Source organism: Chinchilla lanigera, unplaced genomic scaffold, assembly GCF_000276665.1.
Source record: "Chinchilla lanigera isolate Chin_1 unplaced genomic scaffold, ChiLan1.0 scaffold00001, whole genome shotgun sequence".
NCBI classification, from domain to species: Eukaryota; Metazoa; Chordata; class Mammalia; order Rodentia; family Chinchillidae; genus Chinchilla; species Chinchilla lanigera.
In genome coordinates, this window is record NW_004955402.1 from 41,099,238 (window position 1) to 41,123,005 (window position 23,768).

Consider the following 23,768-nt stretch of genomic DNA (forward strand, 5'->3'; position numbering starts at 1 on the left):
AAATGCTGGAGAGGCTGTGGGGATAAAGGAACTCTTCTCCACTGCTGGTGGGAGTGTAGATTGGTGAAACCACTGTGGAAATCAGTGTGGAGGTTCCTCACAAAACTAGGATTAGAGGTCCCATTCAACCCAGCTATTCCCCTGCTAGATTTTTTCTCAGAAGAATTAAAGACATCATACCACAGCGATATGTGTGCATCCATAATAATAGCAGCACAATTTGTCATAGCTAAATCTTGGAAACAACCCAAATGCCCATCAACTGAGGAATGGATAAAAAAGATCCAGTACTTTATTACTCTATAAAAAAAAAGATAAACTCAAGGCTTTTAAAGGATACAAATAGAGACCATGTGGATACAAATAGAGACCCTATGGATACAAATAGAGACCATACTCATAAGTGAAATAAATTGGAGTCACATGTGTAGACATCGTATTATCTCCCTAGTGTAAGAACATGACAGAGTAAGTGGAACCCAAAATGTACAGTAGATGTTGGGAAAGGGAAACAAGTTGCTCAAAAGAGGAAACAACTGGGATAAGGGAAAGGAGACAAGGAAAGAAAGAAGGAAGGGAAAAAATATATATGTATACAGAAGAATAGCTGGGGTAACTGGATTGCTGATGTCTGAAGGTTTATTGAAAGGAACAGTTAATGCTTTATTTATTTTTTGACCAATTTTGCATGCTTATAGCTGGTAGTCTGAACAACTAATTTGAAGATGACAATATGCAACGTAACAACCATTGTTGAATTCCTATCATCTTATTTGGTGAAACCCTATCGTTTATAATTTTTTTGTTTTTATTTTTTATTCTCTGTAATGGTTTGATTAATCTTGCATTCGTAAATCTGGTAATCTGACCAACTTCACAGAAGATAACAATATGTAATATAACAACCACTGTTAATCCCTATCATTCTCTTCTGAAACCCTGTATCATTCTTACTGTTTTTGTGTTATTTTGTTTTTGTCTGTGTTGCTGGCATTTTGCTATTGTTCTTTTTTTAAAAAAAATTCTCTTTAAAATAAAAAAGAAGATGTTATAGTTGTGGCTGAAAATGGTGGCACATGCCTGTAATCGCAGCACTCGGAAGGCTGAGGCAGGAAGATTGCAAGTTCAAGAATAGCCTGGGAAGTTTTATGATTTAGCAAGACACTCTCTTAAAATAAAAAATAAAAATAAAAAGATCTGGGGATGTATCTCAGTAAGAAGGTTCTGGGTTCAGTTCCCACTACTACTTCTCAAAAACTTGTAGTTGTGATCTAGCATATTAGACACAGATGCGTTTTTAGATGGTAATGTCTTTATCATGATCACCCTTCCTCTGTTTCCCATTCAGAATACTTTCTTAAAATCACTTCTTTGTAATGCCCCAGAAAATCTATATTTAACAAAAATATATTTATATTTAACAAATATATTTAACAAAAGAATGAAATTTTGTTAAAGAAACATGTCAATTTATAAAAATATTATTTTCAAATTATTATTATTTTGGTACCAGGAATCGAACTCAGGACCTTGCGCTTGCCAGATGGGTACTTGTACTGCTGAGCCATATCCCTGGCCCTTAACTATATTTATTATACTTATCATTATACTTATACTTTTCCTCATTGCTGTGACAAAGTACCCGAGACCCACTGGTTAAAGGAGGAAAGGTTTGTTTTGGCTCACAGTTTGTAGAGCTTTCCGTCCATAGTTGGCTGGATCAGGGGCTGGGTGACACATGGCAGAGGGGAAACAGTTCATGAGACGGCCAGGAGAAGCAGAGAGAGGCACCAAGAGAGAAGGGAGGGAGATACACCCTTCCAGGCCACGCTCACAGTGACCCTCCTCCAACCAGGCTTCCCCTGCCAAAGCACATTTGGTAAAAACTGGTCTGTGGAATAACCCACTGATGAGCATCATACACCCATAATTCAGTCACCCCCAAAGCCCTAGCTGTGAGCACATGAGGCTTTGGGGGGACATCCAGATTTGAGTCACAACAGTTACATTTCTGTAAGTTCATGCTTGCATCTGACAGTGGATGGTACAACCATATGTTAGTTGTACTTTACAATTGTTCATTGTCAGTATTTAACAATATAATTGCTTTTTGATTGTTTGGCTTGCTGTACTATGACTATACTTTATGCATTTATTAGTGCTAGAAGACTTTTTTTCTAGTTACCCTAGAATTTTCTTTATATCTGATTATGTTGTCTGTGCATAAAAGTAGTTTTACTTTTTCCTTTACCGTATATATGCCTTTTTAATTGTCATATTCGTAGATAATTACTTGCCTTATTTTTAAGACTTCTGGTACATAGTTTATTGTTGCAGGAACATATATGCATACCATGTTGCCAGTTTCTGGGGGAAAACATTCAGTCTTTCACCACAAAGTGTGGTGTTAGCTTTAGGTTTTTCATAGAGGCATTTTATCAGGTTGAGTTACCCGTTTGTTCTTTATTTGCTTAGTGTATTTTTTATCATGAAGCTTTTTGAATTTTTTAAAATATGCTTTGAAGATGATCAGTTTTTCTCTAGTGTTCTCTTAATGAGGTGGATTACGTTGGTTTTCAAATAATAAATTAACATTGACTTCTCAGGATAGGCCCACTTGATCATGGTGTGTTGCCATTTTCTATATTGTTAGATTCCATTTGTTACAGGTGTACTAGAAATTTTCTTTGAGAGAGGTAGTCTTGAGTAATAGGTTATAATGATCTGAAGTGCTTTTTAAAAACATTACTTGGTTTTGGAATCAAGATCATATGCTGGCCATATACAATGAATTTAGAAGTATTTATTGTCCTCTATTTTTTGGAAAGTTTGTGTAGGATTAGGATTATTTCTTCCTTAAATGTTTGCTGGAATTTACTAATGAAAGCATTTTTTGTGAGGGAAAGAATTTTATTTTATTTTGTTTATTGGTACATTTTAGATATAGATAATGATAACATTCATCATAGGGAATGTGTACCTACACATGATAGATCTTGCTTCCCCCGCTTTCCCCTTCCCTCCATTCAACCCATCTTTCCCTCTTCGTTTACAAAAGCTTTGTTTCCATTTTCTCCTCTATTCTTTTTTCCTTGTCCCTTCCTTCCTTTCTCCCTTTCTGCTTCCCCTCCCCTCGTTACCCTACCCATTTGAATCTTTTCTTCCCATTTCCCAGTATCTATTATATATTTTGTCTTTCTTTACACTTTCAATTTTTCACACCAAAGAAACAGTGTGTTTTCACACGTGTAAAATAATAAATTAACTTTGAGTGTAGTCTTAAGGTGTATCCATTTAGCTAGAAATATCTCAAGTTTTTTGGTCTTTATCCTTCATTATGGCAGAGCAGTCCTCCATTGTGTAAAAAAACTACGTCTTCTTTATCCATTCATGGGTTGATGGGCATTTGAGCTGTTTGCAAGATTTAGCTGTTACAAACTGTGCCGCTATAAACATAGATGTGTATATATCAGTCTGGTATGATGCTTTTAATTATTTTGGGAAGATACGAAGAAGGGGAATGAATGCGTCAAATGGAACTTCTAGTATTAGTTTCTTGAGGAATCTGCACACTGATTTCCACAGTGGTTGCACTAGTCTACACTCCCACCCACAGTGGACAAGAGTTGCTTTTCCCCTACATCCCTGCCAGCAATTGTTACTGGTTGATTTCTTGTTAAAAGCCATCCTTTCTGGAGTGAGATGGAATCTCAGTGTTGTTTTGCATCTCTCAAATGAACAGTGATATTGAACATTTTTTCATATATTTGTTTGCCATTTCTACTTCTTCATCTGAGAAGTAGCTATTCATTTCAGATACCTATTTTTGATTTGACCTTTATATTTGAGGGGCTCTGATTTTTTATTCTTTATATGTTCTAGATATTAGTCTTTTGTCTGAGGAACAGCTGACAAAGAGCCAGCCTGTAGCTTCTCTGAGTTCTGAGCTCAGTTGCCCCTCCCAAGGTGACTACTGGCCATTCATCCTCCCTGGGGGACATCTGCACCCACGTAACTCACCAGCCACTGCAGGCTGCTGCATCCACTACTCTGTCCCACTGGTGCATTTCTCTGTGGAAGCCTCTGGGGTCTCCTGCAGTCACGTGTGCCAACAGGTTCTAGCAACTCCTCCCACACAGTGAGTCAGGCATCAGGGAGAATGCCACCTCCTGCCGCCTCCTCCTTCTGCATTGAGCTCTCTCTCTTTACTCTCCCTGTGGTCTTCAATTCTTGCTTCAGCTCCTTGCTGGGTCCTGGGGACCCACTTCCCTACTTCTTCTGTTCCTCACATTGCTTGCTGTATTCCAGTGTCAGCTCACCAACTCGTGGAGAAGCTGGTTCTCGGCTGTTCACCATTCTGCCATCTTTGAGGGAAACATTTTAAATTACATATTTAATTCATATAAAATATAGAGGGCTATTCAGGTTTTCTTAGGGTTTTTTCTTTCTTTTTTGATTGTTGTTTTTCTGGTGTTGAGAATCAAGAAGTATTTTGGTGCAGTTCGTATGTTAAAGACGGTGATTACATTTTCGCAGACTTTAAGAAGAAACAATACAAACAGATACGTTATAGAGACCATATATGGCCTGTAAAGACCTTTACAGAAAGGGTTTGCTGACTCTGACCTAAGTTGTCAAAATTATTAGCGTACAGTGCCCATAATATCCCCTTATTATGTTAATGTCTATAGATTTATAGAGATGACTTCTTTTTGATATTGGTAATTTATGCCTTCTCTCTGTTGTGATCAATTTTAGCTAGAGTTTATTGATTTTCTTGATCTTTTCAGAGAACCACTTTAAGCCTGGTGTGGTGGCTCATGCGTATAATGCCAGTGCTTGGGAAACTGAGGCAGGAAGATTGCTGCAAGTTCAAGGCCAGCCTGGGCTGCTTAATGAGTTCAAGGCCAGCCTGAATTACATAGTGAGATGCTGTCTCAAATCAAAGCCGAAAACCAAAAACAAACAAAAAAAAAAAAAAAGAGAGAAAGAAAAGAAAAAGAAAAATCCAAACTCAGCGTAAATCTTTTTAGGTATGTCTGAGAGGAGGCTTTGTTCTAGAGCTACTTTTGTTGTGTACTCCTAAGATGTGACCCTTCTGGAATCTTTTCCCAATGCCTTAATGCTCAGCAAAAACTCTCTAGTCTCTGGCCCTGTCAGCACTGTAGATCTTGCTTTTGTGTGAGCTCTGGGAGTTTTACAGCTTCTAGCTTCCAAGCCGTTTTCTGTTACCGTTTGGAGGAATATAACTATATATGTGCATGGCTAAGAGTGAAGTACTAGACCTAAGGAGATCCCATGCAAATTTTCCTTACCTTCTTCTTGTGTAGCTCCATTTTATCTGGTCCTCCTCTTCCCTGAACTTTGATCTCTGTCTCACCAGTTCATTGCAGTAGTATGGGGTTCCCCCAGCCTTTAGGCTGGTCGGTTCAGGACATCCACGGTGATTATAGGTCTCTTCGTGTGTTTTCCTGCCTTCAAGGCATCACAGTTGTTTTCAGCCTGTTGTCCTCTGTTTAGATATCATGTATCATGTATTTTTTGCTTATTTTTTCTAGATTTTTATGGTGAAAGTCTAGCTTTTGTAACTCTATTATGATTGAAAATTAAACTTTGTGGCAGTGATATACTTTGGATATAAAACAAATTGGTCAATTTGATTTTGTCAAGGACATTAAAGAATTGACCGAGAGTGTTCTTCCTTTTTTTGTCTTTTTGAGACAGGGTCTCGCTATGCAGTTCAGGCTGGCCTTGAGCTCACTTTGTAGCCCAGGCTGGTCTCAAACTCTCAATGATCCTCCTACCTCAGCCTCCCAAGTGCTGGGATTATGGGCATGTACCACCACACCTGGCTTGTTCTTTCTTTTCCAGCAGAACAATACTGAATCTCTGAATAGAGTTAGGGGTTGCATGTATGAGAAAGCTTTCTAGACCTGTTCCAAATATGAGCAGTGATTGATTTTTTTTTTCTTAATTTTAACTATGCAAAGGATGGCCAAGACGAATTTGCTTTCGAATTTCCTTTTTAGTAATCACATACCAGAACCATAGAACAGTTTCAGTACTTCTTACCACGGACTGTTTAATTTTGAACAATTTGGCTCTCCTAATTGAATTAAGACAAATTATTTGCAAAATTGACATGAAGAAGTATGAAGGGGATTGGAAGACATTGGCCATATTCCATTTCTTAAATTGTATATTGAGTATATGGCTATTCAATTTAGTCTCTATTTTATGTATGTTACAAATACTGTTTATATGTATTAAATATTGTAAAGTAGCCTGAGGTCTGGAAGTAACCTGAACCAATATGCCATTTGGTACAAACTAGATAAATCTGGGCACTGATTGCCTGCCTGTTTTAGAATTGTATTAAGCCATCCTTTCTGGTAGGCATTGTGTCTTTAAATCAGTGGTGCATGAAGGTCATTCTTCTTGGCATACAACATTGATATCAACATTTGGAAAGTGATCTGTCTTCTGTTTGCTGTGTTTGAGACTGAATCGAGAGACTCTTAAAGTGCTTTCAGATCAGTGATTATTTTGAAAATAAGTGAACTCAAATTACGGTATTTTACACATTAATTCAAATTCTTAACTTGGTTTCCTAGTATAATAAAGAGTTTAGTGCTTAAGATTGCATTGGTTTGAATCCTGGTCTGCCATTCTCTATATAATATTGTTCAAGTAATATCTCTCCTGCTTGATTCATTTCTACCTCAGAAGGTAGGGGTAATGGTGAGCATTACATGGATTAGAGTTCACTCTTTGACAGCTCTTAGTTTTTAGTGTTCTGAGCAATTTTTTTCAAATATATATCCTATATTTATATTGAATACTTAACAAGGTTACTTACTGAAGGATTAACATTTTTATTTGGTACTTACACTGGCATGTTTTTGTATTCTAGATTAATCCTCGAGCACTGTTGTTTGGCCATACAGCTTCAATCACTTGCTTGTCTAAAGCTTGTGCTTCTGGTGACAAACAGTACATTGTAAGTGCGTCGGAAAGTGGGTAAGTATTGTTTTTTTTTGGTCAGGTTCCCCCCGCTCCACATTTTGACATTTTGAAAATTATTTCTAATTGATAAAAAGGCTTTATGGATTAGCATATAATGTTTGTTTTCTTTTTTCCTTTTGTATCTTTATATCATTATAACTAGTAGCAGTATATGGTAAATAGGGAGTTTTAGTCCTCTTTTGTAGTTTTTTTGACACAAGGTCCTGCTATGTTCAAGCCAGTTCAGGCTGGCTTGAACTCATTACATGTCCCAAGCTGGCCTGAAACTCTTGATGATGTTCCTGCCTCGGGCTCCTGAGTGCTAGGATTACAGTCCTGCACGCCCATGTTCTGTAATGTATTAATTTTAATAGAAGATTAATTTTAAACCACTGTGACAAAGTTGAACAGTGCTTTATAAATCAGGTTCAACATTAGCTGTTATTGTGCTTTACAGAGAGATGTGCCTCTGGGATGTGAGTGATGGCAGATGCATTGAATTTACAAAATTAGCCTGTACACATACTGGCATACAGGTTAGTATCTGTTTTTAAGTCAGCATGATTTATTATGAGTATGTAGTTTAAAATGTTTTACAACGTTGAGCCTGTATTTTTATGTGAAAAATCCTGGGGAGGAGTAATGGGACAAGAAGACTAGAATTGTAAAAATATTCCTCATAAGATGGTACAGTTAAGAAGTGTTATAAAGTAGGGGAGACTAGTAAGAAAAGTGTAGAGTGAGCTGATTACCATGGCTGAGTTTGCTGTTCAGGGGTGACCTGGTTACCTGGATAAGAGCTGATGTTAATCAGCTGTCCGTTGCCATAACAAGTATCTGAGATAATCAGCTTCTGAAGAGAAAAAGGTTTACTTTGGATGGTGGCTTTTTAAAAAAATTTTATTTATTTTATCTTTTTTTGAGACAAGATCTCACTGTGTAATTCAGGCTGGCCTTGAACTCATTATGTAGCTCAGGCTGGGTTCGAACTCAAAGTGGTCCTCCTGGCTCAGCCTCTTGAGTGCTGGGATTATAGGCGTGCACCACTGTCCCCAGTGGTGCACGGCTTTAGAGGTTCAAATTCATGATCAGCTAGACCAGTTGCTTTGGGCCTCTGTTGGAGGTGCCACATGGCAGTGCTAGGGAGTGGTGCCTTGGAGCCACTCACTTCATGGCTAGGAAAGGAAGAGGAAGAGACTGGGTTCCAGAGTACTCTTCGGAGTAATGTTTGTGATGACTGAAGGACCTCTCACTAGACCTCCTAACTCCTAGAGGCCCTGCTGTCTCCCAGTGGAGCCACGCAAGGGAATAAGCCTTTAAGACACGGACCTCTGAGGTTCAAACTAAGACCTAGACTACAGCAGAACTCCTCTACTGCTAGGGTGAGTGTACTAGGTTGTCAGAATGAATTGTTTCCTGGCAAGGCTGGCATGAGTCCATTTGTGATTAACATAAATTGACTGGCTTTTTTAATCAGATAATTGGCTTTTGGGCTTTTCTTTTCTGTTTTGGAAACAGTTTGGGCTGGCCTTGAACTCATTGTGTAGCCTAGGCTGACCTTGGACTCTGGTAGATCTTACTGCCTCAGCCTCCCAAGTGCTGGCAGTACAACACCTGACTGGGCTCATTTTTAAAGACTTTCCAACTATGTAGAAGAAATGACCATTTCATATACCTGGCTTAAAATATATTTTATTGAAATTTGTAATCTCTTACATATTTTCCTGCTATTTTTTCTTAGTTTTTTTTATAATTGTCATATTTTTTTCTCCTTTAATTTACTCAATTACTGTGTTGGGAAAATGATAACATATATAGAAATATATGATCAATTATGTTCTCAATGGAAAGAGAAGTCATATTTATAGAGTAAATACTGTGTGGATTAATTTGTAGTGTATTTCATACAGTCCTCCCCACATCTTTACAGAGTAAATAGGAGTGTATCAATTGTACATAAAAGGATGGGGCGACCTAGGGAGGTTAAATGAGTTGCCCAAGTTTCGCAATGTGTCATTCTTAGTTTGTCTGACTGGGAGCCATGCTCTTTCTCTTACGTCCTACTGCCTCTCTTAGAACAAACCAATCACATAATTTGTCAAGAAAGGAAACTTACACTAACACAAATTAGAAGGCACAGTGTGCAAAGAGTTTTAAAAATTAATTTAAGTTTTTACACATATTCACAGAGATGATAGACTTTGCTGATACTGGTGCCTACTGAAATCTTAAGGGAATGCCAATTTATTAATTTACCATGTGGATGAGGCATTCCTTTTTAGCGTTTGAAAACTTAATTCTCCATTTAGGACACTTTCTTTGCAAAATTAAAGTGTTCTACCAGGCGTGGTGGTGCACACCTGTAATTCCAGCACTCGGGAGGCTGAGGTAGAAGGATCGCTGCAAGTTCGAGACCAACCTGGGCTACAAAGTGAGCTAAAGGCCAGCCTGAACAGCATAGCAAGACCCTGTCTAAGAAGAAAAAAGTGTTCTGGAAGCTGAATTAGTGCTCAGATTAGGAGTGTGACTTTCACACAAAAAGTGGGAGGTATTTAGTCAAGCAATTGTAATAAAATATGCCTTCCCAATAGAGTTTTTTTGTGTTTTGTTTTTGATTGAGACAGGGTCTTCCTGCATAGTTCAGGTTGGTCTTGAACTCATGATGGCCCTCCTTCCTCAGCCTCCTGAGGAGTGCAGAGATTAAAGGTGAGCGCCACAGGAGAGAGCTGTCCTTTAGTGACCTCCTAACTTCTGACCCTGTAGTATAGGGTTCTCCTGGCTGTGGTTGGATGAACATTGACAATTTGCTTCCTTTCCATTTTGACACATCCTTCCCTTAGTGGCTCAGCCCTGCTCCAGCCACATTATTATATGCAACCCCTGGCAGTCCCTGGGAACTTCCCTTTGTGTGTTGTGTTTTTTGAGATCTATAGGTGACCGCTTGCGATAGTCTTCATTTTATTAGGTGCCTCCCACTCCTACATTAGTGGTTACTTTCACATGTGATTGTGTTCCAGGATCAGTGTTCATACTGTATGAACAAAGTTGAACTCATTCTCATACAGGTACGTCATAATTAAGAAAAGATCGCAGCCCCTCCGCACACAGAGTTCAGCTCTGAAAATAGGACTAATGAATATGGAAACAGCCTCAACCCAGGATTTCCCAGTTATCTCCCCTAAGTGGAGTGGTTATAGCTTTGCCCTCTGCCCTTTGCCTTGCTTGCCCTTGTGTGATTCATTTAGTGACTTCTTCCCTCTGAAAATCCTCACAGAGAAGCAATCGGCTAAAAGAATCAGTTTTATGAAGTTGAGGAAAGGCAGGTCTTTGGAATAATTGTCTTGCTTGATAGTTACTCTTTCTCTGCTCTTTGATGTATGCTATCTTTTTGAGTAGTTCTTCACATTAGCGAATCATGGAGTTCTCTTTCTCTTCTATAAGTGTAATGCACACTACATTTACATAGTTGTTTCATACTTTTGTCCGAAAGAATTTAATTTTGATTATATTTTTTTTTTTCTGAGACAGGGTCTTGCTACGTAGTCCAAGCTGGACTTGAACTCACTATGTAGTCTAGGCTGGCCTCAAACTTGCAGCAGTCCTCCTGCCTCAGCCTCCCAAGTGCTGGGATTACAAGTGTGTGCTGTCACACATGGTAGACTATACTATATATGAACATTAATTATTTTTTACTTCTAAATTTTATTTGGCTATAACTAGTAATTATCAGCTTTCATTCACCTATTCTCATTCATTTATAATTCATATAGTTTTTGAACCACCTGAGCTTCCCTTTTGATTTGTGAAGCTAATTTTATTCAGGTATTTTATTAATTAATGCAAAAGTCTTTTTATCTTTCTATGCTGTGCTGGGATTGAATCCAGGGTCTTGTGCATGTTAGTTGAGCATTCTACCACCAAGCCACATCCCTAGCCTTTAAAAGTTCCATTTTTAGATTGTAGAGGTAGGGTTACAAAGAATTATGTATATGTGCTGCTGAAGTGAGTATTAAAAAGAATTAGCATGAATTCTGCAAAACAATTTTAAAAGGAGGATATACTAGGACAACAAAGCTTTTGTTAGATATTTAAAAATATTAATGTAACTTGTATATGTGTATGTGTATACTACAGACCTGTGATATGTATTATATAGTACCTATCTGAAATATTACTGGAGGGGATTAGCATTTAATAGAATATTATCATAATCCTGATGGGTGTATATTACTCAAATGTCTAAAGAACATTTAAAATTCTTTCTCATTTGAACATGAATCTAGTTCTACCAGTTCTCTGTTGGAAATCAGCGAGAAGGAAGGCTTTTATGCCATGGACATTACCCTGAAATCCTTGTTGTAGATGCAACCAGCCTTGAGGTACTATACTCCTTAGTATCAAAGATATCACCAGACTGGATTAGCTCCATGAGTATTATTCGATCCCACCGGACACAAGGTCAGTATAATATGCCCTTTAGGAAATTCAGCACCATGACTTGTTGTTTAATTTACTTTGAAGTTCTGTAATTTATCAAAATGACTATTTTGTGATTATGTTTATATATTTAAGAAACAATGATTCAAAAAATTTATGATCTGTCTTCTCTCTCAGAAAGATCTCTCTTTTTTTTTTTTTCCTCCGGTACCGGGAACCAAACTCACAACCTTGCGCTTGCCAGGCAGGCGCTTTGCCGCTGAGCTAAATCCCCAGCCCCAGAAAGATCTCTTTAATTCACTTGATTTTCTTTCTTTTTTTTTTTTTTGAGATAGCATCTCGCTGTGTAGTTCAGGCTGGCCTTCAATTTACTAGATAGCCCAGGCAGGTTTTGAACTCACAAAGATTCTTCTGCCTCACTCTCCCAAGTGGTGGGATTATAGGTGTGCGCCACCATACCTATCATAATATTTAAAGTGTTAGATTATCTTCATTGTGTGGGATGAATCAGGAGCTGTGAGAAGTCAGTGATCGATTTTTCTGAGGTGGAGGAAGCATGTCATAACCCTTGAGGGTATGATGGGAAGACCCTTAGCTTCACGTGTGTATTTTTGGAGATTTGTTTTGTCACTCACTAGTGTTTCCATTTCATATGGACAAATGCAAAGGGAGGAGATGAAGTTTAATGAAAGTTCTTGTTACCTCAGCAGGTGTGGGGATTTCACCCTCCCAGCACACAAGCAATCAGCTGTGCAGCAGACACCAGCCAGCTGTCCTTAACTTCAGCTCAGCCCTGATATTGTTTACTTGGACATAGTGTCGGGTTCTGAGGGTTCAGTTTCCAAGACCATCCCTGCCTGTCCATGTTTACGTGTGCTTCTCACTGACCAGGTACCAATCAGATGCTTCACTACCTCTTCCTTAGGTTCAGTTAGTTTGCGCTAGGGATTTGCAGAGCTTGAGGAAACACTCATGCTGACCAGTTAAGGATATTATGAAGGATACAGGTGAAGTGATGCATAGGGTGACGTGGTATGGGATAGGGGCATGAAGGGGGTGTACAGCCCCCCTCTGAGTGTGCCACTTTCTAGGGTCCTCTATATGTTCAACTGGCCAGAAGCTCTCTGAACCCCAAACTTTGGGGTTTGTAGGGGACAGAACCTCTTATGATGTAGGGGTCTTGTGATCTGCTATCAGACAAGGTAGGTAAGAGAATTTCTTTATGACAATTACCTATCTTGAGGAAGAGAAATCCTAGTTTTTGTAGCCTGTCTTTAAAAGGGAGTTGTGAGCCAGGAACTGTGGATGAAAACCAGCAAATATATGTAGCCTAATATCACGTGTGACTGTCTCTTGACTGATAACAGGCTATGGAGGTGTAATGTACAGTAAAATATTTGGAAGGCAGGCATGGTAGCTGGGGAAAGAGGGAATGAGTGCCTTGGAGAAATAAAGTGAACTTGCTCATCCATGTTGTGAATTTTGAAGAATAAATGTTCTTTGTTACCATAGTAATAAAGGGCCTTTGAAATCCTCAAAAAATGTGTTGGTTAAAAATTTTTAAAAATCAAGTTACTTGAAATAACTTTCCTTGCATTCCAAATTATTGGTGATCTTTATTAACATATGTTTCAAAATCTGGCTTATATTTCATGAAGTAAGACATTACCTTTTTCTTGTAACTACGAAACATGCCAGTTTAGTTTTGTGAAAGTGAACTATCTTAATTGTAACTGGTCTTTTCGTCGCTTCTCGGTTTAGAGGACACGGTGGTAGCACTGTCAGCCACGGGCATCTTGAAGGTGTGGATCGTTACCTCGGAAATAAGTGGCATGCAGGTGAGAGAAACAAGTAGTCTGGAGTTTTAGTAATGGTGTGCTCCTTCCCTTTCTTTTCTTAAAAGGGAAGGAAGGGGCTTTCTTTTAAAATTAGTCTTAGGGACACACTGTGAGTGTTCCTTATTATGTTGTGTGAGTGGACCTGGTTTTTCATTTTTGATGGGGACTGCTTCACCTGGGTTATGGAACAGAGAAACATATTAGACAGTATGAGGTAGAGAAGCATAAAAGAAGTGGAGTTTTCTTCAACTGCTTTTAATTTAAAAATTCAGAGGTAGTTTGCTGAAGAAAAAAATACAGCAAAAGAAAAAGTATGTAAAAACCAGTTTTAGTCCTCCTATCTCAGTTCTGTGAACTGAAATTCTTTGTTCTATTTTTATCAGTAAGAAGATGCAGATCAATTTTGTGATAATATTGATGGTACTGCTAACTTAGGGAAATTTTAGGGATCATTAATAATGATTTTAAGGGAAACTAGAAGAATTGATCAGGTTTTTAGAAATTATTTCTTTTTTTAATGGGTTTTGAAGCAAGGACTCCCTATGTAGTTCAAGCTGGCCTTGTACTCACTCTGTAGCACAAGCTAGCTTTGAACTCACAGTTATCTCCCTGCCTCAGCCTCTTGGATGCTGGGTTAACAGGTTGTACTACCTAGCCTGGGTTAGGTGTTTTTGTTTGTTTGTTTTTAAACTAAAGCACATATAGCTATAGAAATTAGTATTAATGCAAAATTTTATCATCTAGCTTTGCCAGAGTGGTGACACCAATTCTCATCAGGATTTAAAGCCTGGGTATCTTTGTACCAAAGACCTTGCATACCATGCTATTTTTAGAGTATGGTTTTGCTCTTTTTTATTACCTTGGCTTTTACCTGAGCGGTAGAAATGAACAAAATAAAATGATGGACATAAAATGATTGTTTTATTCCATGTTGGTGTCTTTATCATTGTGTGATAATTTCAATGGACAATCAAGCTATTCCTGAAGTGCTACAAATCTTTTTCTTTTCAGGATACTGAGCCAATATTTGAGGAGGAATCCAAACCAATTTATTGCCAGAACTGTCAAAGCATCTCTTTTTGTGCATTTACACAGAGATCACTTTTGGTTGTGTGCTCCAAGTACTGGAGGGTAAGATGACTACCTACGTAAGAAGCTCTGTTTGTAGATATTGGTTTATCAGACTCCCGAGATGATCCTGAGGATGTGCTTGGTGCAAGACTTTTTCACCTTTTAGAATTGATGTCTGGTTTTGATATTTATGAGGAGTTGGGACTTGGCTATATTTAGTTGTCTGCTTTTAAATTTTTATGGAATGACTCAGCAGCTGTATTTCTTTGATCTTAATTTCTGCATTGTGCTACTGCTTTAGTAAGTATCAGTACACTATAAGCAGTGGTAGTGACATTTCTGCAGGTTGACCCTTGGTAGGGTGTCTTTTTTTTGTCTTTCTGGCTTCTTGGAGTTGGTAGGGTCTTCCTCTAGCTCCTTAGTGCTGATTGCATAATATTACTTTTACATTGCCAGTTCTTTTCTATTTTTACAGACTTTACTTTCACAGACTGTTAGGTTTCTATCATAGCACAGTGGGCACCATGTTTTGAGCACTTGCTCTGTGCCTAGCTCTTTTTACAGAGCTGTCCATGTATTATTTTTTTTTTTCATCCTTGCAGCTTTCTGAGGATACTTGTGTTATTTATTTAATCCCACATAACAAATTACTCCAAAATGTAGCGTATTAAAACAACAGACATGTATTATCATCCACATTCCTGCTTAGGAATCCAGGCCTGGCTTAGCTGGGCACTTGTGGTTCAGAGTCTCACAGGCTGAGTCAGGTGGCTGCTGGGACTCTGACCTTACCTCCAGCCCAGCTCTCGGAGTATCTGCTTCCAGACTCCCTCACACAGTGCTGGCCAGGCCCTGGGTCCCACTCACTGTCTCTTGGCTATAGATTTTGGTTCCCTGGCCTGTGCACCTCTTAATGGAATAGTTCATAGCATGGGTACAGCCTTCTGTCAGAGTAAGTGAGCAACAAGAGGTACTTAATCTTGGAATTGAGACCTTATCGTTCCTGCCATGTTCTGTTTCCTAGAAATAGTAATAAAATCCAGCTTACATTCAAGGACAGGAAGCTTTGAAATCCAAGAGTTGGGTAGCAGCGGGGCTGTCTCAGAGGCCCCATGGTAGGAACTGTGACCCTCCCCATTTTGCAGATGAGACAGCTGAGCACTGAAGGAGCTAGAAGTTGCTGAGGTTATACAAATAGCGGTGAAGTTGCTGAGTTATAACTCAGTTTGACTACCACAATTGCTCATCATGTCTGTACTGGACTGCCTTGCAGTTAGAACGTGGAGTGCTTGGACCCAAGAGTAAGGCGACTGACTAGAGCACAGCATCTTAACCTTATTTTTGTCATTGTTACTATTTTAGAATAAGATTAGAGAGAAAAGGGTAGCATCTACTTAGTCAGAGGAAGCTGTATTGGGTCTTTCTTTTGACTTAATTTTGTTTTTTGTGGTGGTGGTGGTGGTACTGGGAATCAGACCCCTCACGCATGCTAGGCAAACATTCTATTAACGGGTTATGTTTGTAGCCCCTTTTGACTTAAAACACATACACAGTAAAAAATACTGCAAGAGAATACTGTGAAATTATGCCTCCTGTACCTTCTTTCCCTATGCTACTTCCCTTCCTAACTCCTGTTAGAGGCAGACCTAGTTCAGTTTCTTGTGTGTCCATTATAAGCATTTTGTAATTATATGACAATGGCCTTTTCTTTTTAAAACTGTGGGCTGGGCGTGGTGGCACAGGTCTGTAATACCAGCACTCAGGAGGCTGAGGCAGGAGGAGCGCTTATGAGTTCAAGGCCAGCCTGGACTGGATATCAAAACCCTGTCTCAAAAAGACAAAAAAAAAAAAGCATACCTAAGTGAAATGGCAACCAACATATGATAGAAGATACAGTATAATCACAAGGATTTGTCCAGTATTTATTTTTTTAAAAAGCTTCTGCATATCAATCTAGTAGGAAAAAGAACAAAAATGCCTCACAAAAGAGGGAATCCAGATGGCCAGTAATGATGTGCGGCGATCTGGCTGCAACTTCGGTACCCCCATTGATTGCCAGGGTTGATTTGGCTGATCAACTGGCTAGGCGGTGTCCCCGTCCTCCCTCACCGCTCCATGTGTGTCCCTCCTGAAGCTGTGTGCTTGGTTGAAGGGGTCGACCATCCTGGTTAGAAGAGGACCATTTCCTTGGTTAAGGGTATGTAACAGGATTTCCCTGTGAGAACCTCCAGACAAGCCCTCAAGGTGGCCAGTAAATATACATTAAAGTACTTAGCTTTATTTATCATCAGAGAAATGCATATGAAAACCAGCACTGCGGTAGTACTGGAACCCACTGGAATGATTACTTGTTTATTACAGTAAAGTTTTAGACTTTAATATAGTCAAATATCATCTTTTATATTTTCTAAAACTTAGGATATTTTAGAAATCCTTACTGAAAACTTTTTTGTTGTATTTTTTTTCTGGTAACAGGATCTCTCTGTGTAGTTCAGGCTGGCTTTGAACTCCCTATGTAGCCTAGGCTGGCTTCGAACTGGCAAGAGAATCTCCTGCCTCAGCCTCCCAAGTGCTGGAATTAGAGGCGTGTGCCACCATGCTTGGCCACAAAAGAGATTTTGAAAAATCCCTTTTCCTTACTAGTTATATGATTTTATCTTATATGTGTGTGATTCTTTGTTTTGCTTTGTTTTGATTTTTGAGATAGGGTCTCGCTATGTAGATCAGACTGGCCCTGAACTCACTGTGTAGCTGAGGCTGTTCTTGAACTTGTGGTAATCCTGCCTCAGCCTCCTGAGGACTTAGTGAGTTACAGGGGAGCAGCACCATAACCAGCTGATTCTTTAAACTGAAATTTATTTTGCATAAATTGTGAGATGTAGATTCAATTTTATTTTTATTCCTCTCAGATGCCCTTGTTTCTGATGCCATGTGCTGAACAGTTCACTGGTCTGTATTGTGCCTTGTTGGTAGCCAGTGTTAACTGCTGTCTGGTTTTAGGCTGATGATTTGTCTACCCGTTTGTGTATTAATACAGTATGATATTGTTTTTAGTTCTATTGCATTATCTCTTGTTTTACTAGATAACAGGGCTAGAGGGAAAATCTCCCTCCATGACTCTTTCCTGAAGTTTTCATAAATACTATAACAAATAATGGTAAGTTCAGCTGAAATTATCTCTTATTTCAAGGCTTTGCACAAGTAACTTCATTTTTCTTGGTGACTGCATTTTTTAAGAAAAAAGAAAATCAAAATAAAAACTGTCTCCCTAGTGTAAGAACCTGAAAGACTAAATAAAATCTGAAAGGTACAACAGATATTGTGAAAGGGAAAGATTGCTCGAAAGGAAAGAACAACTAGAATGAGGGAAAAGAGAAAAGAAAGAAGAAAGGGGGAAAATATGTGTATATATACACACAAGATAGCTAAGATAATTGTACTACTAATTTCTATAGGTTTATTGAAAGGAACAGTTAATGTGTAATTGTTCGATCAATCTGACATGCCTGTATCTGGTAATCTGAGTAACAACTTTGAAAATAACAGTATGTAATACAACATCCATTGTTAATTTTTTATCACCTTGTTTTGAAATTCTGTATTGTTTTTATTGTCTTTGTTTTTGTTCTTTTCTCTTTAAAAAAAAATACTGGGCCAGTGAGCAGTGAGCAATTCTTATTCTTTGGGGAATATTTTAACAATATAGAATGTACTTTTGTCAAATTTAGAAAGTAGCAGAACACTTCTGCTAGGAATTATAAGCCCAGTGTTTTCAATTCTAGTTCCGTCACTTGCCCTTGAGCAAGCGATGTGACACTTGCTTGTGTTAGTTTCTTGTGTCTAAAATGGGTAGTGGTGGATGTGGTACCACCTGCCTGTGTGTTTACTGCAGTGATTCTAAAGATCATATGGGATGGTGATAATAAAGGCACTCTGTAGACCTGGGTGGGCCTTAGCAGAGTAGGCCAGGTAAGGTCAGCACCCTCTGTTGCTGGTGATCACCGTGACCTCACCTTTAGATGTAAGAATTACTAAATAATAAAAGGGAGTTTGTTAACTTCCTATTTGTAATGCTGTAGAACATAGATGAAATAAGGTAAAGCAAGATAATTTCCCTGTTAATTAGGAAACAGTCTGCTGTTAGAGTTTATAGCTGCAAATGTTACCTGAAATAGCAATAAAGCAGGAGTCATAAGCCTGCATTCTACAAGATTATTCCCTTTTACTTGCCATTCTCTTTTCTTTCTTTTCAGTTTTTATTGTTTATCAGTACATGTTTATGGGACATAATGATCATATTCCTTCTGGCGAGTTGGTACATGTACATAACACGTCTTTATTGTTTTTTCAGCTCCTTTCATTCCCTGCCCTTCTCTCTCTCTCCATCTCTTGGTCCCCCTTCTTTTTGCAAAAGATGTGTCCATTTCCTATTCTCTTCTGTTTTGCTCTTTGTATTTTGGGATCTCATATAAAAGAAACCATGTGCTATTTAAGCCCGTGCAGCTGATTTATTACAGTTAACTTTATGGTCTCGTGGTGCATTCATTTTCCTACAGATGACTCAAGGTTGTTCTTTTTTATGACAGAGTAGTACTCCATGTGCATAAATGCCGTGTTTAAAAAATTCATTCTACTTCTAAGATTTGGCGATTATGAATTGTGCTGTTATAAACATGGGTATGCTTGCCATTCTTTCTGTAGTAGTTCTTCCCTATACATAAAGGCCAAGTATTTCCACTCCTGAGTAGGAGAACATACCTGCTTCACTTGTCATGTTTTTTTTGCCTGATCCTGGAGAGCTGGCAGCACATGGCTGGAGCCCCACTTCTTTTATCTCTTTTGAAGGTGACTATGCCCCAGGGCTCACTGCAGAGTGTCTTTGAGATACCACACTTTAATGGCCTGAGTTCAGTATATTTCCAGCAGTTGCTTTGTTCTCAGTTGAAACGTCACCGCCCAGTACTGTGTCTACATAAACAACAGCAGAGCATGGACTGTGAACTTCTTACTCCTTGTAGGTGTTCGATGCTGGAGACTATTCCCTGTTGTGCTCTGGTCCTAGTGAAAACGGACAGACTTGGACTGGAGGTGACTTTGTTTCAGCAGATAAAGTCATCATCTGGACTGAAAATGGGCAAAATTACATTTACAAACTACCTGCCAGGTACGTAGTAAATAGGAAGTTAGACTTTAAAACTAAAATTCACTGGGCATGGTGGTGCATGCCTGTAATCCCAGCACTTGGTGGGAGGATCACCATGAATTCAAGGCCAGCCTGGGCTACACAGTGAGTTCAAGGCTGGCCTGAAGTACATAGCGCCACCTTGCCTCAAAAAATAGACAAAAACCGAAAAATCCTTCCTTTTGATCGTTGTCCAGAAGCCTTGTTATCAAGGGTATAGCTCAGTGGAAGAGCATTTGACTGCAGAAGCCTTGTTATCATAGGAAGTGATGCAGTGTTTAATGTCAGTGTTTTAAGTAAATATTTGATTTTTCCTCTGTTCAGTTGCCTTCCAGCTAGTGATTCCTTCCGCAGCGATGTGGGCAAAGCAGTTGAAAGTTTAATGCCCCCGGTACAGCACAGCCTCTTGGAGCGGAAAGATAAAGAGGTAAAACACTTTGGGTGTCATTTATAATTGATAGTTGCATTGAAAACTTGCTACAGCTGTCTTAATTGGTTTCTTTTGGTAGCTAAGCACTTGAAACTTCGGTAGCTTAGCACTTGAAGACAATTCAAGGCCCTACGTTAGATCAATGTTGTGGAACATTTTGATAGGGTCACTTATAAGCAGAATTTTAAACTTTGTTTATTTTAAAATACACACTATCCCTGTAAAATAGCATTCACTTTTCTTTAGAAGGACACATAATCTTATGCTGGTTACATGTTGGAATTGACTTTTTGATAGAACTCATGTTGACATTGTAAGTTTAGTTTATACTCATGCAGTTAAAACATGATATACAATTCCATTAGGACAGAGATTATCTTATAATGATGCTGACTAGTAAGAGTTTATTGTTCCAGCAGGTCTCCCCGAAGCCATGGGGTGATTACATAATTAGATGTTAGACCTGAAGAAAAAACATTTTTTCTCTATAGAATAAAAATCCATTGTTTTAAAGAACTTTGTGCAATATCCCTTTACGATTGAAATGCAGCAGTACTAGAACTGCATTTTCAATTGTGTATTCTGTTAACAATAAGAGGGCCGGGGAGATAGGTCAGTGGCACAAGCACCTGCATGGCAAGCGCAAGGTCCTTAGTTCGATTCCCGATACCAAAAAAAAACCAAAAAACAAAAAAAAACGAATAAGGAAGAGACTTGGGTTTGGAAGTAAAATTTCCTATGCTGATGTCCTGGGTTTCCCAGCTTTATCATTCTGAACATTCCTTCCTGTATTTATGGGGTGAATGTTGAACAGAGGGGAATTTTTTCCATGAGTATTTTGAATATAGAGAACTTACCTCTCTAGATACAATTAGGATCCTTCATAACATATCAGTTTTTTACATTCTTAAACTCCTGCTTACTGCTCTCTAACCTATATAACCACTTCCAGTTAAACTAAGAGATAATGACTTGTATAAAAAACCTTATAGCCAGGCATGGCGGTGCGTAATGGCTGTAATCCCAGCACTCGGGAGGCTCAGGCAGGAGGATCACAGAGTTTGAGGCCAGCCTGGGGTACATAGTGCGTTCCTGCCTCAGCCTCCCAGAGTGCTGATATTACAGACATGCTCCACCACGCCCAGCTAAATCTTGAAATTTTAATTGGTAAACTGCACATTTAGCATGAATTATATAGTGAGACCCTGTCTCAACAAAACAAAACAAAACACCCCAAGCCAAACAAAAGCAAAACAACAACAAAACAAAATAAAATTCTACAGAAACAAAACAAAAATAACATATATATTGTTTTCCTTTAAATATAAGCTCCTTAACACAATTTTAAGTATATGTATTATGTGGTATAAAATACTTATATGTGGAAATGTGACATATTATTATCGTAGCTGTTATGGCAATTTCTTGTTAAATGTGTAGTTTCCCAATTAAAATTTCAAAATTTAGCTGGGCGTGGTGGAGCGTGTCTGTAATATCAGCAGTCTGGGAGGTTGAGGCAGGAGGATGGCAGTTTTGAGCTCAGCCTGGCCATCTGAAGGACTTAATGAGACACTGTCTCAAATATAAAATAAAAGGACAGGGCCATGAAGATGTAGGTCAGTGTGAAGGCTTTGGGTTTAATCCCTGGTTCCATTAAAAAAGGAAAACAAAAAAAAAAATGAAGCAGTTGGTTAATATATCTAGTTTGTAAGAAGGAGGAGAAGCGCTTAGAGAACCCTTCTCCACTGCTGGTGGGAGTGTAGTCTGGTACAACCAGTATGGCAATCAGTGTGGAGATTCCCCATAAAACTAGGACTAGAGGTCCCATTCAACCCCGCTATTTCCCTTCTGGGTATTTTTCCAGAAGAACTGAAAACATCATACCACAGTGATACATATGCACCCATGTTTATAGCAGCACCATTGGTTATAGCTAAATCTTGGAAAACAACCCAAATGACTGTCAACTGAGGAATGGATAACAAAGATGTGGTATTTTTATACAATGGAGTATTACTTAGCTATAAAAAAGATAAACTTGAGGCTTTTATAGGTAAATGGATGCAACTAGAGATCATACTCCTAAGTGAAATAAATCAGACCTGCATGTGTAAACATCATATTGTCTCCCTAGTATAAGAACTTGAAAGACTAAATAAAACCTGAAAGGTACAATAGGTATTGTGAAAGGGAAAGAAATTGCTCAAAGGGAAGAAACAACTGGGATGAGGGAAAGGAGAAAAGAAAGAAAGAAGAAAGGGAAAAAAATACATGTATATATACAAGAATAGCAGGGATAATTGAACTGCTGATGTCTATTGGTTTATTGAAAGGAACAGTTAATGCTTAAGTCTTTTTTTTTTTTTTTTTTGGCTGACTTTGCATGCTTATATCTGGTAGTCTGAAAAACTAATTTGAAGACAACAAAATGCAATATAATATCCATTGTTGAATTCCTACCATCTTGATTAGTGAAACTCTGTATCATTTCTAATTTTTTTAAAATTATTTTTTATTATCTTTAATTGTTTGATCAATCTTGCCTTCTTATATCTGGAAATCTGAGCAACTTCACTGAAGATAACAATATGTAATATAACAACCATTGTTAATTCCTATCATATTGTTTTGAAATTCTGTATCTTTTTTATTTTTTATGTTGTTTTGTTTTTATCTTTGTTGTTGTTTTGGTTTCTTTTCTCTTTAAAATAAAAAAAATATCTAGTTTGTCGAGGTCAGTGCGTTTTATGCAATAACTAATATGAAGTACAGTAATTAGATTATTTGTAGCCTTAATTATCAAAACTGAAATCTATTACTGTTTTTCAGACTAAGATTCTATACTTCAATATTTTAGTATTTGTGCATTAATACTCTAAAATTTAATTTCAGAAGTTTACCACTGTTTAGTGTTGATACATAAGTGATCTCACTGAAGGCACAAGATCTTAAGCTGAAAAATAATTTATTTAGAAAATGAAAATATACATAAAGCACTTATGATAGTTTTTCTTCTTAATAGTTCATAGCTAATCAACCAGGCTAGATTCAGAATAGTTATGTAAATGTGACCAGATAAAATATTATGCTATGGAAAATATACTTATTAAAAAATGAAGTCCTCTAGTTATATAAACTTGGCAGTTTAATTTTGCTGCTATTCTTAGTTACTTATCAGCAGTGGGCAAAAAAGATAGAATTAGTGACCTCATAGGTAGAGATGTTTTTCTGACCTCATAGGTAGAGATTTTTTTTTTTTTTTGACCTCATAGGTAGAGATGTTTTTCTTTGGTAAAGAGTAGCACATCTCTGGGCTAATTTAATTTTTTTTTTTTTTTTTGAGACAAGGTCTCATTGTACAGTTCAGGCTGACCTTGAACTCACTACATAGCCCAGGCTGCCCTCGAGCTCTAGTGATCCTCCTACTTTAGCCTCCCAGCTGCTGGGATTATAAGTGATTGTAGGTGTGTGCCATCATGCCTGTCAAGACTAATTACTTACTAACAAGCAATTACATAAATTGCCTTGTGGCTAGTAACCAGTTTTTATAAAGCAGAGAAAAAGTATGAATATTAGCAAATGATTATGAATGTTTTTTATTTTTTTGAATTTATACTAGATTTGAATATTAGTTGGCATGCGTATTAATACTACATAACTATTAAAATAATAGAAGATTATGCTATTGACACTTTTAAAAATTGGGTCCTTTTTAAAATTGGGTCCTGGCCAAAAAGTACCTAACATTTTTATTTGAAAAAATATTAATGCAGGAAATATTTTAAAAACATATCTAAAGTTTTTT

General features: G+C 38.0%; 1 protein-coding gene across 2 annotated transcripts in view; it reads left to right on the forward strand.

The window, feature by feature from the left end:
- Wdr7 (WD repeat domain 7) overlaps positions 1-23,768 on the forward strand; it is a 365,823-nt gene that overhangs the window by 27,343 nt on the left and 314,712 nt on the right. For both annotated transcript variants that reach the window (XM_013510978.1, XM_013510979.1), the window contains exons 3-9: positions 6,914-7,020; positions 7,463-7,541; positions 11,289-11,463; positions 13,204-13,280; positions 14,292-14,411; positions 19,370-19,515; positions 19,858-19,960. In XM_013510978.1, coding sequence (XP_013366432.1) covers positions 6,914-7,020; positions 7,463-7,541; positions 11,289-11,463; positions 13,204-13,280; positions 14,292-14,411; positions 19,370-19,515; positions 19,858-19,960 — 807 coding nt within the window. The remainder of the gene's footprint in view (positions 1-6,913; positions 7,021-7,462; positions 7,542-11,288; positions 11,464-13,203; positions 13,281-14,291; positions 14,412-19,369; positions 19,516-19,857; positions 19,961-23,768) is intronic.